Source organism: Scardinius erythrophthalmus, assembly GCF_964197995.2.
Source record: "Scardinius erythrophthalmus genome assembly, chromosome: 1".
Classification (NCBI taxonomy): domain Eukaryota; kingdom Metazoa; phylum Chordata; class Actinopteri; order Cypriniformes; family Leuciscidae; genus Scardinius; species Scardinius erythrophthalmus.
The window spans coordinates 37,177,530-37,197,054 of record NC_138221.1 but is presented as its reverse complement, the minus strand read 5'-3'; the positions used below and the strand labels follow the sequence as shown (position 1 = coordinate 37,197,054).

The window sequence follows — 19,525 nt, the reverse complement described above, 5'->3', positions numbered from 1 at the left end:
TAAAATTAAGTCGAAAGTTAAAGTCTGAGACTGCTGGATAATGTGCCCCCTCTGTCTGATGACTGGTTGGGTGTTCAGCTCAGTCGGGACCGCCCTATGATGGCTGGTTGGATTTTCCATACAAACAGCTTGAGCTGGATGAGCTGCCAACTGGAATCATGATCGAACACGCCAGCAGCAGCACAAGGCTATATTTACCTTCTCCATCTGTAAACAATCTATTCATAAACTGATTCAGGCCACAAGTCTGGATAAATTAAACCATTTTGAAAATCTGAACTCTTTAACTCAATTTTAGCTCTTTAACTCAACTGAATTTTGCACGTTGTGTTTAGTAGTAGAATATTCTTTTTTCTCTCTCTCACTTTATATTTATAGGTTTCACCACATATTACAAAATTCCAAACATTCCAGAACACAATTTAACATAATAGAAAAAAAAATGGAAAAAAGGGGTAAGATCAGTAGATAGGCAGGGATCCAGGACATACCTAATATAAAGGGAACAATTATTGACCCCAAATAAGAATGTACAAATACCCAATAAAGTACCAAATATGCAAAAATGACCTCTCAACTAACAGACTAGGAAATTGAGGTGATATTACGGATAAAACTGCGAGCCTGCAAGTATCGGACAAAATTGTTTCTTGGCAGTAAAAACGCATGATTCATTGACACGTATTATCAAAAAACATATTCCACAAAATATTTAACAAACCCAAAAGCATAGGCTATAGCCTAGATGAGTGAAATTCATCAGATCACTCAATGCATGTGTAAAATTCAAAGCAACTGATAGAATATGTTGTGTTGACATTAAAATTATTAGGCTACTATTTCCAAACTTATGTTCTGTCTTATCAGTCATCATGCCCTCTTTCTTCTCACAAAATAATTTAAATCCAATTAAATAATTCAAATTTATATTCCACGTCCGTGCATTTATTTATTTATAAGTAGCCTAGCCATACAAATTAGCGCTTATTATATGCAATTGAATAGGCCTGCCTTTATTTATCTGGGCTTGTTTTCTTTGCTTTCTTTTTTTTTTTAAACATTATCCCCATTTCCTACTTACATTTCCTTACGCAGCTAGTCTTCATTAGCAGCAACCTTGGCGCTACACATTTTAAAATATCGAGAACGTTTTGTCTGTGTTATCGTAATATATCACGTGCAAAGAAGACAGATAAAAAAAAAATGTGTACGTGGTCCGGTAAATACCATAGTTACTTAATAGCAGATTAAATAAATGTTCAAAATACAATTTTTCTAGTTAGCATCATGTCATGGGTAGATGAAAATGAACGCAGAAGGTGGAGAACGGAGAAGATCACGCTGGCCGTTTCCGAGTGTGTCCGAGAGAGGGCGCTGTAACCATCTTCAACTACTAACCGAAAAAGTGAGCAAGACGTCACGAAGATCACGTTGCCCAAAGAAGAGGCAGGATTGACGAACACATGAAAACATTAGCGATTGTATGGAAGAGTCTCTTTCCTGCTGGTCATTTGTCTACTTAAGGTGAGCGTTGTTAAAGTAGTAATAAATAGGTTTGTTCGCCTACATACATATACTTGGGCGGCCGCTGTTCAGCCGAGTGAGTGGGCAGAGGTGCGCGGTAAAATGCTATCATGCTAGTTTACCTAGCGACTCTTCACACAAGAGTTTGAACGACCAACCGCTTGGCTAGCACACAAGATCTACGTGTTCATGACTTTACGGGAAAAACAGGTCAGAGCTTCGGTGCCCGTTTCACAGCAAAAATACCCATTGGAATTTTCAGTTTGTGAAAAAATTTGGTCATACAATGGCTGTGTTTCAATACCGAGTGAGCTGCCTATCTAGACTGTAACGTTACATTTGCACGTCGAAGGCGCGTTCGGAGATTCCTTTATGGACCGCGGTGAAGTAGGCGGCTCACTTCGCTTTGAGACACGGCCAGCGTTTCTTTATTGCGAGAGTTTTGTAATGAGACTTTTTATGACCTATGCGAGAAGTTTCAATGTGGTTAAATCAACCAATATCAGACGCCAGTTTTCTGTGAATCCCCATTGTCTTCCGTCAAGTGGGTTCAGATTCAAGAAGTATGTTATGTTTCATACTGAATTCCTTACTGTGTTTTCTTTCGAGTAAGGTGTTTTGAATGAATCCGTTTGCATAACCGGACTGAACCGAGTCAACAATCGACAAATCTTTGAACTGTTAATTATATCCGTGGGTCATAGGCCGAGAACATTTCAGTAATCGCCCTATGTCATGTCATGTCATTTTAGCATTGTTTGTATTATAAGTACATTATAGTTAGTTCTAAACGACTTTTTTACGAGCTAAATTATTGTTTCAAGAAAAATGCATTAAAAGAATAGTTCACCCAAAAATGAATATTATCCCCTAGTTTACTCCCCCTCGAGCCATCCTAGGTGTTTATGACTTCTTTATGACACAATCAGAGTTATATTAAATGATATTCTGGCTCTTCCCAGCTTTGTAATGGCTTTTGAGTAGTGTTTGAATACTGAGTATTGAAGCTTCAAAAAGTGCATCATCCATCATAAAAGTAATTCATATGGCTCCAGTTGGTTAATAAATGCATTCTAAAGCAAAGCGATGTTTTTTTTGTTAGAAAAATATCCATATTTAAAACTTTATATACTATAATCACTGGCTTCCGGCAACAGCCATATGCGCATTCACGAGAGAGTCGAGTTTTGGCGGAAGAGTGACCTCTGACCCGACGTAGGATGTAGACGTAGCTTAAGCTTGGATGAGAATTGACAAGCGGAGAGGATAGCACTTAACAAAATGCTGGTCACGAATTAGAAGTCAAAAACAAGATGTTTTAAAGAAAATGTTGGAGGATTGCGATATAAGAGGAGCTACGTCATATGTCGGGTCAGAGGTTACCCTTCTGCCGGGACTCGACTCTCTCGTGAATGCGTGTACGCCCACTGCCGGAAGCCAGTGATAAATTATGGGATGATTTTCATATTTTGGTGAACTATTCCGTTGTTGGTAAACAACAGTGTGTTGTGTAGGCCTATATCTATTGGAACATGCGCATAATTAATAATACCTCTAAAATGCCTTTAAAGAGTATGTTGTATGTCTTGTTTGTAAGTAGTGTTGTCACGGTACCAAAATTTCAGTATTCGGTACCAATATCCCCAGTGAAAATCCACGGTTCTCTGTACCAATTTCGGTACCATTTCGGTCTGCTTCGGTACCTAGAAATCAATAAATTCTTTGCTGATACTTCCTCGTCATCATGGAGGGCGCAGTTCGCACCGTTTCACAAATAGTTGATCTCCGAATGCGAATGAACTTACTCTGAATTTTAGTAGTGTTTTTATATGAGGATCCTTTTTCAAATACAAGGTCAATATTGATTTTCACTAAGCCATTGTTCAATTGCTGAATCGGTTATTTGAAACGAACTGTTCTAAAGAATCAATTTGCGCTAATAAAAGAAAGGCAGCAATAATGTGCTGGGTGAGACTCGTGGCTCAACAGAGAGCAGAACGGAAATGCTTTTCCATTACTGTACCGTTGCACTATAAGATGTATTTCAATGCATCAGTTAAGTCAATGTATCTGAGTAATCTCTGTATAAAACTGTAGGTGTTGACCATAGTCAAGTCCTACATGCGTATGGGAAGATGTCAGCCCCATGCCAGGACCGAAGCAGCCGGTGGCAGGACATTCAGAAAGGCCTACAATTCATTCAGTAAGTGTTCTGCTTTTAACTATTAGTATAAACCTGTGAATGAAGAGAGCTTTGATCATGAAGAAAAAGACTTCAGTTTTTGTTATGGAGGAAAAGCGAGAGAAATAGTTTGAGAGAGACTTCATCCACTGGTGTTTATTTCTGTCCTATGAAAAGAATTTGGTTGCAGTTCAAACAATTTATGGAATGCAAATTACACAGATTTATTACACCTAACCATCACAGATTCATTATGACTTGTTCTCTCTCAGTAAATCTATCATTGCTCGTGTTCCTTGCACCTGTGTTTTCATAGTGTCAGTGTTTTCCTTATCTTGTTTAATTGTAGATCTACCCTGCCCTTTCCTGGCTCTCAGGAGCAGTATGAGGTAAGTGCGTCTCATTCACAGTCAATCCAGCACTGATTGCAGCTGTGCATTAGATGTTTATATTAAGCATCGATTCATTCCTTTAGGTGTTCATTCAGAGTTTGGTGAGGAATCTGTATGGCGAGGCAAATGATGTGTTCCTTGAAGGCGAATGGGCACGATCTGTTGAATTATACACAGAGGCCTTAAACATAGCAGAGTATGCAGAATCAGAGGACATCCTCATCCCTCAAGAGATAAAGGAGAAGCTTCATGCGAACCGTGCTGCGTCCTACTTGAACATTGTAAGAATATGCGTTCGCTTGCATGTACACAGATATACAACTTTAATCAGCAAGGATGCATTCAATTGTTTGATAGTGGCCGTAGTCATTTTATGAAGTTACTAAAGATTTGTTTCAAATAATATCTGTTCTATTGAACTTTCTAATCATGGAAGGACCATGGGAAAAAGAATCACTGTTTCCACATAACTCGGTTTAAATGAACAATTCAATGACTCGCTCATAAATACTTCACTTGTTTCATTACTGGAAGAATCAGCATTTTTGTAGGAATCATTTGATTCAATGGCAAATAAATAAATTTAACAGTCACTTGTCGCGTGTAACGACGTAATTGTAACAATGTCATTGATACATTCTTTATTTAAACGCATCGTTACTTTCAAAAGGTGATTTAGTCTATTTTGATCGTTACCGTAGACATCATTGTTTATGTCCTGTTTTTTTTTTTTTTTGTAAAGCTGTTTCATACCTATACATGATAACTGTACTCTTGATCAGCGGCAGGTCAACGCAGATTTGGATGTTCGCTTGTCAAAGATCTTATAGATGTAGCTGAATCGTTGGCATTTCGGAATAAGATCGCAGTGAATCGAGATTGCAATCTTTTAACGATGAATCATGCAGCTCTATTCATTAGTGTATATAATAGTAACATTTTTGAATGGTAGAATACAAACAGTGTATCATTTCCATTAGTGTTTGACAACTGCTTATGCTGCAAGGTTAATTGTCCCAGTTGTTTTTTTTAATTGCCTGTAATGTGTTTGTGGTTATTGATGCAGGGACTGCACGATCAAGCCCTAGAGGACTCTGAAAAAGCTCTTCAACTCAATGAAAGCAACTACAAAGCACTTTACCGGAAAGCTCGATGTCTGAAGGAAATGGGAAGACATCAAGAGGCTTATGAGGCGGTTGCTAAATGCTCTATGGCAGTGCCTCAGGTCAGAGCACTTTACATTGAGGTTTTAATCAAGTAGTTTTCGCATTACTTGGTTCCTCATGTTTCATTTGCTTTACAGGACACTCATGTGATTGAAATGACCCAGGAGCTTGCCAAAATGTTGGGATTGAAAATACGTAAGGCTTATGTGAGACACAAGGTAAAAAAAAAAAAAAAAATTCTGAATGCAGGGGGAAAAATAGGAACCAAAATAATCTGATGAGTGTCTACTTTCTAGCTAATTAGGGGGGAAATAATTGAATTGGTTAGAATTATGGTGAAAAACATTAAAGCTCATAATCTGTAAATATTTGGCCTTGACCAGTCTTTTTTTCTTTCTTTTGAAATCAGCCTGCCTTAAATGTTTTGCCTGGTGCAAGTCTATCTGGTGCGGTTAATGATAAGGTAAGATGCTGAATGTGCATGTGTGTTTTTAAAATGATAAATTTCAGCAACCCTACTGAGCTGCTTTGTTTCCTAACAGCATTCTCAAAACTCTGCCTCTGTGGAGGATATTGAAATGGGTAAGTCAGTGTATGTCATATATTGCCATTAAAAAGTTTGGGGTCGGTAAGATTTGTTTGTTAAAGAAGTTAATACTTTTATTCAGCAAGGATGCATTAAATTGATCAAAAGTGACAGACTTTATAGTGTAACAAAAGATTTAGGTTTCAAATAAATTCTGCTCTTTTGACCTTTCTATTCATCAAAGAATCCTTTTTTTTTAAGCATTTATTTTAATTTGTAATATATTCTTCAAAAAATATCACTGTTGCATATTTGATCAAATAAATGGTGAGCAAAAGAGACTTATTTCAAAAACATTAAAGGAACACTCCACCGTTTTTTGAAATAGGGCTTATTCACCTTCTTTCCTACCTTTAGATAGGTGGGCAAATGCATTTTTGTCTCAGTGCATGCATTGTTTTAGTTTGACAGGGTCGGCGCTAGCTTAGCTTAGCATAATGAATGGAATCCTTTGTTGCCAGCTAGCATGTCCTGAGTAAAAGTGATATAAAAATAAATAAAACCCACCTAATTACTTATTGTGGCCTGCGTATTCACAAGTACAAATAGTGATGCAGATTAACACTAGGCGATTTCCTATGCAGATATTGACTTGGGTCTATATTAGGGGAAGCACAGGCGAAGCACTGCTACTTGGGAAAGAAGGTGAATAAGCCCTTTTTCAAAAAATGGTGGAGTGTTCCTTTAAAACATCTTACAAACACCAAACGGAAGTGTATATCATAAATTTGTGAATCAGTTGCAGTCAGCTCGTCACTGTCTCCTTGTCTCCATAGAAGTGGGCCAGTCTACGCAGGGTATGGATTGCCCAGTACCAGTCAATATGCCAGTGTGTTCTACTGTAAATGAGAAGGAAGAAGTCGAGTCTAAGCCTCTCGTCGGTGTCATCTCACCACCGCTAGTCCCAGTTGAGACCCATCACCCAGAGCCTGTTTCCATGTCATTACATATGCCTCTGGTTAATGGAACCAGGCCCAATGACTCTTATGTATTATCAGACACCCGCTTGGACTATGATACAGATATTATTGGGGATGATCTGGACGAGCTGTTGGACAGAGCAAGTCCTTCTAATTCTTTGGTAAGATAGAGTAACGCATTTTTGCTCAACACAAGTTTTGAGTGCATGTGAGAAGTCATGTTGATGTTTGCCTTTTTCTCCCCACCCAGGATATTCCTACAGTGGACGGACCTATTCCTTTACCGACCAGTATTTCCGTCAGTAGTTCATTACGGAGTCCTTTACTCATGCCTTCTCATCTGAGCCATCCGTTTTTGAGTATGGCTCCACAGTGCACAATAAATTTGCCCGCTCCGTACCACAAGCCAATTTCATCGTATTCTCTTGGTCTGGATACATTTTCCTCAGGCCTGGATTCATTGGATAGTTTGTCGATTTCAGATTCTCAGACAGGTGTGTTGCTCTGCTTTCTCAATTTAAAAAAAGGGGTAAAATATTACAGTTTTACCCAACCTGCAAATGCTGAGTGAATTAAGATAATTTGCCAGTCTCAGTTATTTCTCACCATCAAATAAACTGTAAACTGTCATTATAGAGTGCTGCAGGAATGAGTCCTAAAACCCACGAATGAGTTGGCATTTTTGTCCCAAACAAAATGGGGTTTGGCTAAATGCCTGAAATAAGGTCTGTTGAACAGAACGCACTGTAAGCTCAAAATACTGCCATGGCTTTTTCTACAACATGAAAGTTCATTAGTAAATACCTCACTCGAGATTTTACTAAGCTTTTATGTTTCTTGAAAGAAGCGGTTGCTAACAAGTGTCTAAATGGGACTACAGGGATTGTCGCCTTGTCGGACAGAAAACATCATCACACCGAGCAGGTGAACTCATCTGCTCACTAGTCCACTTTTACAGCCTCGCTTGGGATTATAATCACGCTCAAACAATCATAACTTAAACTTTCAACTTATTGACTTGAGATTGAAAGAGTTGTTGGAAGATAAATCATTGTGACCGTGGTGTAGCCGAGTTAGTTTGCAGTTTTTTACTTTAAGCGATTGTATTGAGGTTTCAAATTCGTAAAAGTTGTTCATTTCTGAAGATTATTTATGATGAACAAATGTGCAAGAATCAAACTTTTGTTGGTCAGTTTATTTTCTGTAATCCAAAAGCCAGTTGGAAAATCCAATTGACTGTCACTTGATGTTCACATCTGGATTGGCCTATAAAAATACATCATCACTGCAGCACTCCATGACAGTGGCATTATTACTGCGCACTTTTCCTGGTTTATTTGTGATGAACACTGCGGGTCATTGTCATTCACTGAAACTGTAATAACACAATATTTGCAGATCCTAGTAAAGTGCTATTTAATGTAATCATTAAAGCCCTTAGTTAACCTCTATTTGGTGTCCTGACAAGTGTTAATTTTGGACCCTGATGTCAGTGTCTGCTGAAACTATTATTTCTTTGTTTGGTTTTACTTATAATTTCTGATTTTCTTTTCCTGTTTTTTTATTTTTTTTTATCCTTATGGACCAGATAAAGTCTTTAGCCAGCATCATTTTATGTCGGTAAGAGTTAATTTATTTCAATATTTTCCTGAATATTCAGCTCTTTGGTTCTCTTTGGTTAATCTCCGTTATTTGCTCTTTCAGCTGGGCAATAGCGACATGTCAGTGCCAACCATTCCACCCATTGGGATGGGTTTCAGTACATCCGATGGGACATTCGCGCAGGATTATCCACCGCAGTTAGACCTTGCCAAGAACCCACTTGCTGATACACATGATTTTAAACAGGCCTGCTCTTCATGCTACATTAAAACCGGTAAGCGTCAGTCATGCAGGAAGTGTTGCTAGGCAGCGTTTGCAGTGCTCGCATGCAAATATGCAAACAATGACGTTTTGCATAAGGTTTTTTTTTTATGACTGTATTCACAGGACCTGGAGTGCTGGATTATGCTTACCTTCCAGAGGACCACAAATGCAAAAAAGATTTGCTTTTGGGTAGAACCAAACATGCAGAACTTCCAACGTGGAAGCTTATTCGCCCGAGACCCACTAAAAACCAGTACATGGGGCCTTATTATATTTGCAAAGGTGCTTGCACTGTTCTCATTTGTGGCCTTATCTTGCCGTTTTGCAGATTATTTCATTTTTTACTAACAATCATCAAAATGTTCTTTATAGATGTGGCGATAGGACAAGAATGCCGGTATCTTGGCCACTGTACCTTTGCTTATTGCCAAGAAGAAATTGATGTGTGGACACTAGAACGCAAAGGCTTCATCTGCAGGGATAATCTGTGTGATCCTTACGGATATAGACCTAAGATCAATGTGACAGTGCCCAAAATCCTACAGGAGCACCATGGGATATTTATGTTCCTCTGTGAGGTAAAGTGTGCCATTGTTCGAACGGCTTGCTCATTGTAGCTGTAATTACTGACTAATCCATGATACACCTGAAAGGGAGCTGACCAAAATTAAGTTTTTTATGTTTGAGTTCGGCCGTTCTTGTTGGAGATATTTTTTTTTCAGCAGCTGACTGTCTGTCTTTTAACACACCCTCTCATTTCATCATTGAACTGGAATGGCCGGTTTTCAAAAGAATGGATTTTCGGTTTCCGTGTTTGTTTTTCATCATTGCTGAAATTTGCATTGGTTTAAACTTTGAAGGAGCTGTAAAAATAACATGTGTGACTTGGTCTGTAGGTATGCTTTGATCACAAACCCAGAATAATCAGCAAAACCAATAAGGACAACCCCGGTCTATGCTCTCACCCAGTGACAAAGCATGCGTTTGAGGAAAAGAAGTAAGCATCTCTTCTTGTGAAGACATGTACAGACACTAAATGTGCAGTTTCATGCTTTGCAGTGAATGCAGTTGGTCTGAAAATAATGAATGCATCTGATCAGGGCTGGGCGATATATTCAGTGTTTATATATTTAATATTATTTTGTTGGTGAAAATGAACCAACATTCTGTACCTTTTATTTGCCCGTTAATCTTCCTGAACTCTGACCATAGGTCAGCTTCACACCCATCATGCCATGACACAGATTTAATTGTCTATGATTTAAACATCAGTAGAGTTCAAAAGTTTAATACATTTTTTTTTTTTTTACTTTCTCAGTGAATCAGCATGAATCAAAGATTCATCATAACTCCGAATACCTAGTGTTTCGCATGTTTTGAAATGTTTTAGTAAAAAAAAAAAAAAATCAATGCTTTTTATTATGGTTTTAATTTTTTATAGATAGATAGATGTGTATGTATGTATATATATATATATATATATATATATATATATATATAGATATATAGATATATATATAGATAGATAGAATGAACAATATTAAAATAAAAATATGAACAAATGACTTATTTCTTTTCAATAGTTTTTTTGCATAATTTTAAACAACAGTTTTAGTGGTCATTATACAAAAACATTTTACCCAAAGATGCTGCAGTTGACCAATCAAACCGAAGTGTTCCAGAGAGCCTGGAAGTGATGACATTTTCGTTGTAGTCTATATTGCCTGGCCCTAGGTGAGATCTTTTATTACTTGTATAGACACTAACACCCTTTTTTCTTTTTCTTTTTTAGGTGCCTTGTACACTATTTAAGGGACAAAACCGTCAGGTACTCCAAAGTTCGTCCATACATCCCTCTTTGCCAGATGGATCTGTGTAGGCATGAGGTACGATACGGCTGCCAGCGTGAGGATTCCTGCTTTTACGCCCACAGCCTCATCGAGCTCAAAGTATGGATGATGCAGAGTGAACGAGGTGAGCAGCTACTTAAGCCTCATGAATTATCAGACATCAAGATTGATGGGAAACGTTAACTGTTGTATTGTTTTGATCTGTTAAAGGTATCTCACACGAAGGTATTGTTCAGGAGTCACAGAAATATTGGAATATGGATGCTGCTGTTCAAGCCCAGGTAGAATTTATACATGCGTACTAATAGAACGCGTATATACCCGTGTTTCTGTGAGAGATTTCTTATATTGTGCTTGTGCAATTCCGTAGGAGCTCCCACCAGCCCTGCGCAGATTTGGGCCAGTTAACCTGAAGATGCAGTTTGTATGTGCTCAGTGTTGGAGGAACGGCCAAGTCAGCGAGCCGGACAAAAACAAGAAGTACTGCAGTGCCAAGGCCAGGCATACGTGAGTCCTGCTCATACGTTCATCCAAAAATGGAAATTCTGTCGTCATTCACTTGAATTTTGTATCAAACCCACTCAATTTCTTTTGTGCAGCACAAAAGGAGAAATGTTTAATGTACTGCTCTTTTCCATGTAATGAAAGCGAACAGAAGAACGTGAATCACCATACACTTTCATTTCATGTGAAAAAATAGCTTGTACATTCTTTAACACATTTCCTGTTTCAAATCCCTTAATTCACAAAAAAAATGTTTTACTCTCGCTTGAGGTGGTTTTTGACTTATGCGAAAAAGAGTTAATGCTAATAATGGGAGATGAAAACGCATTTACGCCTTGATTGTAGTGTTGAGTTTCAACCAATCACAACACACTGGTCCAGCTGACCAATCAGAGCACATTGTGCTTTTCGGAAGGAGGGGCGTAATAGAGATGGGAAATTAACAGGGCTGCGTTTCCCAAAAGCATTATAAGCCTAAGTACATTGTAGAGCCATTGCCACCACGATCAACTTGGCTCACAATGCTTTTGAGAAACGCAGTCCAAAACATCTGGCCATTCTAGTAAAGCCCAAAAACAAAAAAAAGGCTGAAAAATGGCAGAATATTAAAGGGGGCCCTATTATGCCCATGTATGTTAACTCATGACTTGTCACTTTAACTAGTTGGTCTAAAGAGAGACGAGTGGTTCTGGTTAGTTCTGTTGAACGGAAAAAGTGGACCACAGTTCGACCTCTCCCAACAAAAAAACCTGTTCCTGCTCAGTTTGAAGTAAGTGTTATAATGTGTTTTCATGTTAAAGTCCATTTTTCTTCAATATGCACATACATGGATGGTTCATAAATTGTCACTGTCTCTTGAATAATTGTTATTAATGCATGTTTTTAGATTTGCTTGCATGTGGCTGCAGGAAAAAAGTGCCAGTACATTGGAAACTGCACATTTGCTCACAGCACAGAAGAAAGAGATCTATGGACCTTCATGAAAGAAAACAATAGTAAGTTCATTATGTGTTTGAGTGCTAAAGTTGCATGACTTGCATTTAGGGACACACTTGTATTGGGATTATTTTTGTTTTAGTTTAGCTTCATTGGTCATTATTTCCAGATGATGAAAACCCAATACATGGAGAGTGGTAGTGTTGAACACTATACCTGTACTAGAAAGATAATTGCGAGACCCTGCTATTAAAAATGGTACGATTCCACATTTCATTAGTTACGAGTACTTTAAGAATGACAGCATTCTAACAAGAGTCGTATTGATTGATTTTGCGTCGATGCGTGTCAGCAGGAGTCAGGGCTAGTGTGCCGCGTTCGGCTTCCACTTCCGGCAGGGAGGAAAATGTATCCGTGCAGCGCATGATGGATTCAAGTTATTGACACCTTAGAAAGCAAAAAAAATGCATGTATGAGAAAATAAGGCGTGGGACGTGTGATGTTACCTCAGGGTCAGCCGGGCTTAAGGGCCTTTCTCACTGAATGCAATTAAGCAACGCAACTTTACGCTGCGATGACACTCCAGAATCGAAACAATAGATCCGTATGGAGCTATTCACACCGGGCGTGATCAATCACAGCGTGACAAAGCAAGTAACACTACAAGCAACTGTAGCTGCATGTCTCCAGTGGCTGGCGGTGAGGTCGCTAGTGGGCTTTCCCTCTACTGGCTGCCTAGTAATGTTTGTGAGTGACATTCATGGCTGTTACTCCATGATGTAGACAACAAATTCGTTTTTTTGTTGCTACAAACAAACATTTTGGATGGAAAAGTCGAAATATGAATTGAATCAGTACATAAAATGCATAATATTAAAGATTAATTAGAAACAGCGAGTGCTATTTAACTGCAGCATTTGAAGTGCTTTTCTTTTGTCACATTTGATTTAATTTTGTTCTTGATAGTCTACCTGAAAAATGTAAAAAACTATTTCATTTGTATCTTTCTAATGTTGTATTTGTTCTTATTGTTTGTTATTTGCATCTTTGCTTAGTTTTAAAAGCAAAGATAAAATAAAATAAAATGATACTATAATATTATACTATATTGTGATTTATAAAAATATATTTAAAATATATATAGTAAATGTGAAATTAAATAAATTACTTGTAAAATCATAAAAAAAGATTTTTATCATTTCACCCAACCCTATCCCAACCTGTTCAGAACTGTGAAAGGTTAGCGAATGTGATTGATTGACATGATAATGTGATAATTGCAAATATCTCTGTAAGGAGATGCGTTCACACTGTGGCATGTAATTCTTTTTAAATAAAGGAGAGGGAATGGTCAAAAAGCAGGGCAGGAACATGCTGGTCAAGTGAGTTTTTAATTTTTTTAGAATTTCAAGTTCTGTTATTCAGTTACTTTTACTGTTTTAGTTTTTGCCGTGGTATTGATTCAGTATTGGTATAGAGATATTTTAGACGGGTATCGTATCGAAGTCATAATGTGGCCACACAAGTGAGTGGTTGTATGTACCATTTGTTTATTTAAAGTTGGTTTCTCAGCCCTGGTCCTTGAGATCGACTTTCCTGCTAAGTTTTCTTCAAACCCTAATCAAACACACTTGAACAAGCTGATCAAGGTCTTCAGGATTACTAGAAAGTTACAGGCAGGTGAGTTTGATCAAGGAGCTAAACTCTGCAGGAGAGTGGACCTTGAGGGCCAGAGTTGAGAACCCTTGGTTTTAAAGGTACGCTATGTAACTTTTGGCCCTAAATCGGTTCAGAAATAACACTGCACGCATTTTGCGGAATAACACTTTTGGAAGTAACGTAAACAAATTCTTAAAAACGGAATTAGAGGCAGCAAGTTTTCGGTTTGTTTAGCTAGCAAAACTTGTCAGTGTGTAGTAATATTTCTTGCATGCCAGGGTTTCCGCGATGAGAGTGTGCTTGTCTCAGATGAAGACAGAGAGATCGCAGATCCTTTGCCAGTGCCACTTGTTGTCAGGTCAGAAGGAAAGTTTAGGTTGTTGCTGTTTGCCTGCCATTCTCGTACGTGAACACTGATGACTTATGTCTGCGTGAACAGCCAACAAAAAATTATTCTGCAGAGAATCACCTCTTTTAAGAGATATAACCAGTTTAGATGGAAAGGATCTCAAGATGACTCTAGCTGAAGACGTTACTGTAGCTTTACCCATTAATATTCATGTTACCTTCTGGAAAATAAATAACAGCACTACAACAACCATAATGAAATTATCCTTTACAATAGATAATGCTTTACAATGTACTCTGTTAGAGAGATACATATGGTAATATATCAGTTCAATTATATACCTCAATCAACTGTTGAGTAATAAAAACACCATCTCAGCATCGCTTTTACAACATTTCAAATCCCTCAGTTCAGGCCATCTCAGAAAAGCCAAGGTGATGTTGATTCTTGTTTTATTACGAGCTCTGTCGCGTTCTCATTCTTCATTGTTCTGTGTTTATTTTAAATGGGTGATTTTCCCAGAGGTTTGAGATTTAGCTGCTTCATGTCAACCTTTCTTGCTCATGACAACTAACATCTGCCACTCCCACACCATACACACGTCAAAGTAGCTTGAGCAACTTTCCTCTATTTACGGAAATGACGAGACACACACAGGTTGTGATTGTATGTACGCAATTTCCTGTGAAAACCATTAGCAGATCTAAAATATAACACTAGGGATGCACGGTACTGGGAAAATATGCGATATGCGATGTTGTTGAGTATTGCGTTGATGATATTTCTTGCGATATAACATTTCCCTAGAGAAATGCTATTTTTATTAAGTTTTTTATCATTTATATATGTAATGATCGTACTAAAATAAACAGGTAGGCTAATAGATATTCTTCTGATCTTCAGAAGAATATCTCAGTTTTTTCCTAAGGAGTTAACGTTACACATGCAACACTTTGATTAATGGTTGTCTGTGAGACTCTGTTATTGTTACTTGGCATTTCGTTAGCAGTTTTGGTAGATTTGGACTTACACTTTTTGAAGTCTTCATATAACGTTAGCTCCCTGAGGTTGCGTTCCAGATTACTGTGGAGATTAGTTTCCTCTCGACGTGGCCAAAATTTTTCGGCACGACTTAGTGACACCGTCACTTATGTTCACATATCGCGTATTTTGCGCGTGCAAATTCGTTATTTAAAATGCAGGCGCGCGGCAAGCGCGATCAAAATGGAAGCACATTTTTCCAGGCCCGGAATCGAAGCCAAAATATTGCCATATTTCAGACGTACAGTTCTTTTTAGGCACAGGTTCTTCGCTGTTGTCATTTTCCTCACTTGTCTCTACTCCAGCCATTAGTTTTTATTTTCCACACTCTGCTCTGAGCCACTAGGTTCCCCTTTGGGCCCGATCTAGCCAATAGCATAATAGCACCTACTGGGGAGGCGGGTATAAAGATAGTAAGGCCCCATTTGATTGGTCGAATTTGCATAAACAACCTATGCATGCATGCATCACACAAATGCTTGGCACATAAAATAAATGCGATTTATTGCACATCTCTGCGATACGGATATCGCATATACTATTATCGTGATAATGATAATTTTTCTATATATTGTGCAGCCCTAATAAACACCTATAATAGGGTTACCACAGTTAACGAGGTAAAGACAAAAACAAGTTTCCGAAGGATTGATGTATTGATTCATTATTTAAGTTCTGTTAATTTTGAACAAAAAGTTGCATAGTGTGCCTTTAAATAACTTTCTCTCAAACAACTTCCCTGTTCTGCAGACGTCAGTCAGGCCAGTGTTAATCATTAGCCAAATAGCTGTAAGCTTATTCATACGCTTTCATACCTGCATATGTAAAACGGTAAGATTGTGAAATATTACAATTTAAAATAACCGTTTTCTTTTGTAATATATTTTAAAATGTAATTTAATCTTGTGATCAAAGATACATTTTTAGCATAATTTCTCCAGTCTTTAGTATCACTTGATCCCTCAGAAATCGTTCTAATAGGATGATCTGATGCTCAAAGATCATTATCATCAATGCTCAATTGAATTGTGGTCTTGATGTGATAGATTGACTCATATTATCACCTAGTGTTGACAGACATGCATCTCTTATAATGGTCGTGTGAATGCAGTTGCAGACATGGAGCAGCTGTATGAAATGTGGCTGCAGTCTCAGAAGCCGGGCTGGAGCGAGGAGAGCAGCAACATTGCAACCCGAGAGAACGGCAAACAGATTCACATGCCCACGGACTACGCTGAGGACGTGGTATGGAAACATTATGGAAACATCATTATCACACCTCTGTCTGACACAACCTTGGTCCATCTTACACAAACACTTACACTTGGTCCTGTACACAAAATGCTGGCTGTCAAGAACAGCACATACACTCTATTAGGGCTCTATTATACATTGTTTGTTCTGCTGTCTCTCTCTGTTTTCACCTTCTTGGACCACAGTTTGCCGTGTCAGGTCAAAAATCGTTTTTTCAAACTTTTAAAAATGCGTCTCGACCCCTGCAGCTGAACACAGCCGTTTTTGAGCACTAAACACGTCCTGTATGTACACCTCATGTGAAATTTATTTGGTAAGGTATTGTGAATGAATATTAGTTGCGTAATATTGCTTGGTAGCCTAAAGGGAGCGCTGTGTCTCATAACTTACCATGATTCATGAATATTTAAGCCATCAACTGATAAGCACACACACACACTCTCAGGACAGCATCTGTTTTGCAGCCTACTTGCCAATTGTCACAATGCAATTAATATTCATGAGCAAATCCTTTACCTATTAGGACAAATTAAAGCATACAGACTTAAAAAAAAAAAGAGTGTTAGTGTTAAAGTTAGTGGTTAAAATGAAAATTCTGTCTAATTACTCACCCTCACATGTCGTTCCAAATCCGTAAGACATTTCGTTTCATTTTCAAAACCCAAATGAAGGTCTTTTTAATGAATTGACAGTCTACATAACTACAACTTTCAAGCACTCTTAGCTTCATAAAATTGAGGTTAAACCACTGGAGTTCTTTTATGATGTCTTCAGTATCTTTCTGGGGCTTGAAAGCGATAGTCTTCCCTGTTGTGACGTATATCCGAGTAAAAAGGCTTCTGGAGTGGGGAAAAAAAAATAGGGAATTGGTCATAGGAAGTTGGGTGTTGCTAACTGAATGGAGGCAGATCTGAATGCCAATTTGCAGTCAGTTGAGGATATTTAGGGGCCATTTACATGACACCGTTTTCTACTAAAAACGTATTTTTGGCTGTTCTTGTACACAACAATGGCGTTTTGGGGGCCTGCAAATGCAAACTTTTGAAAACGATACCATTATGGTCTCTGTGTAAACTACAAAAAGCTTATTTGTGAAAACGGTGACATCTGTAGTAATTCATTGCACATTTCCTTTCATGAAAAATAACTGAACTCATTTCTTCATACAAACCTTTCTTCGTGAATGCAATCCTCGTAACCTCTAAATGCTGTCTCGTCAGGCTGGCAACCATTGTTGGTTGTGTGGGAAGAACTGCAATAGTGATAAGCAGTGGCAGCAGCACATCACCTCCGAGAAGCACAAAGAGCGAGTGTTCAACTCCGAGGACGATCAGAACTGCTGGCAGTATCGCTTCCCCACGGGCACCTTCAAAGTTTGCGAGCGGTGAGCCTAACGCTAATGTGTAACGCCACTCAGATCACGGTGACGGTTAACTGTTGTCCCTAATGGATTGGCTTCCATCCCTCCAGGTTCCTCAAGGGCACCTGCACAGAGGAAGAGCTTTGTAAACTGGCACATGGAGATGAAGAGCTGAAGGAATGGATGGACAGAAGAGAATTCCTTTTGATGAAACTCGCCAAAGCCAGAAAAGATCACTTGATAGCACCAAATGATAATGACTTTGGCAAATATAGTTTTCTGCTTAAAGATATTAAGTAATGTTTTAATGAATCTGAATCTGTTGATGCCGGGTGTTCTGGAACTATGATGTCTGGAGTTCAGTATTGAATCAGGCGAGTCCGTGGAGAGGGAGGACATCCTCCCTCTGGATTTTCATGGAAAGCACAGAGCTGGCCTTGTGTTCTGAGTAATCACGGCTTTGTTGCTTTTATCACCGGTTAAGTAAACGCACCATCGCCTTTTTTGTGTTTCTCTTATTAAATAGCACACAGCGGATCACCTTTCAGGAGCTGGATTTTGTTAATGAAACCCAAAGCAGAAGTGCAGTATAGGCATGGCATATAGCGAGAGAAGCCCTCTGAGAATCCCTTTGAATGTTTCTGAGACAAATTCTCGCCCTTTTTATTATTTGTTTTGGAATGTTCGGTCCTGTATCTCTGTTATTCTACATCCGCACCAATTTACTGTGTTGTCTGCTTGCTGTGTTAATGCCTGTTGGTATTATATGGACCGACATAAACACAATAAAGTCTTCATCTTTTCAGCGTCCGTAGTTCCTGAAAGCAAAACGGTGAAGGAAGTCATAGCACATCAATGTATTAATAATCGAAAAGGGGAAGGACTGTACGTGACTCTCAAGACATGTTTTAGCCACTAGGGGGAGATCATGAATAGGCGATATCCTGCCAGCTGCACCTGATGGGTTATGGGGTTGGATCTGCTGTGTATTTCTGTAATAATTATTTAATTTAACTTGAATTTAACTGCTTGCTTTTGTGCTAATGAAACTGCTAGATGCTAGTAAACTTTTTAAAATGAATACTTTGATTCAGCAAGGACGCATTAATTTGTTCAAATGTGACATTACAATGTTACAAAAGATTTCAATTTCGAATAAATGCTGTTCTTTTGAAGAATCCTGAAAAACAATTCTTGAGGTTTCCGTATTATTAAGCATTACAACTAGTTAGAAATGTTTCTTGAGCAGCAAATCATCATAATAAAATGATTTCTGAAGGATCATGTGACACTGAAGACTGGAGTAATGATGCTGAAAATTCAGCTTGGCCATCACAGGAATATGTGGATAGAATAAATGATAAAAAAATCCATCACAAATATATTACGTTTTAACACTGTATTCAAATGGAACAGTTATTTTAAATTCACTGTAAACCCTAAAGCTCAAAATAATTAATTGGTTTGAGTAGAGCCAACTCATATTACACAAATGTGTTCAATCAAATTAACTTTTACGAGTATTTAGAACTTTCTTTTTCTTTTGAGTTCACAAAACTGACACATTTTAAGTAAGTCAAGTTTTATGAACTTGTTTTAAAGGATTCACCGTATCCCCAAGAGTTAGATAAGTCCATACATACCATTTTCAATCTCCGTGCATGCCGTAACTCGAGATGAGATGCATGAATTTTGTTATTCTAGTTTAGAAGACTTTCTGTTATGTTGGGTTTTTGGGGGGGTTGCCATCATGGTGACGAGTGGAGCATGACCTTAGTTTGAGAACAGTGTGTGATAAGTGTTTTATGTTGCTGTACGGTCAGCATGTGCTATATTATGCTAATGCTGTCAACACATTGTGTTACCTATTAAGTTAAGTTTTTCCACTACTTAAAATATTTAAATTGAGATTGCATTATAGTCTCAAACTGTGTAT

General features: G+C 38.2%; 1 protein-coding gene across 1 annotated transcript; it reads left to right on the top strand.

Annotated features, from left to right (window-relative positions):
- The first annotated feature begins 1,359 nt into the window (after window positions 1–1,359).
- zc3h7a (zinc finger CCCH-type containing 7A) lies at window positions 1,360–18,395 on the top strand. The gene is made up of 23 exons (XM_081369500.1): window positions 1,360–1,524; window positions 3,622–3,727; window positions 4,056–4,095; window positions 4,182–4,379; window positions 5,165–5,323; window positions 5,402–5,482; window positions 5,674–5,727; window positions 5,807–5,846; window positions 6,627–6,931; window positions 7,021–7,264; window positions 8,359–8,390; window positions 8,475–8,646; window positions 8,760–8,918; window positions 9,009–9,214; window positions 9,533–9,633; window positions 10,429–10,610; window positions 10,697–10,767; window positions 10,857–10,993; window positions 11,654–11,759; window positions 11,877–11,985; window positions 16,087–16,220; window positions 17,450–17,613; window positions 17,700–18,395. Exons 2-23 carry the CDS (start codon window positions 3,660–3,662, stop codon window positions 17,887–17,889), a joined length of 2,952 nt encoding a protein of 983 aa, XP_081225626.1. The 5' UTR covers window positions 1,360–1,524; window positions 3,622–3,659; the 3' UTR covers window positions 17,890–18,395.
- Window positions 18,396–19,525: the final 1,130 nt, after the last annotated feature.

Excerpts from the sequence above, each read along its gene's own strand:
- zc3h7a (XM_081369500.1), top strand. The coding sequence starts at position 3,660 with ATGTCAGCCCCATGCCAGGACCGAAGCAGCCGGTGGCAGGACATTCAG. Across the intron at positions 10,768-10,856 it reads ATGCTGCTGTTCAAGCCCAG|GAGCTCCCACCAGCCCTGCG; the intron begins GTAGAATTTATA and ends GCAATTCCGTAG. Across the intron at positions 16,221-17,449 it reads CGGACTACGCTGAGGACGTG|GCTGGCAACCATTGTTGGTT; the intron begins GTATGGAAACAT and ends CTGTCTCGTCAG.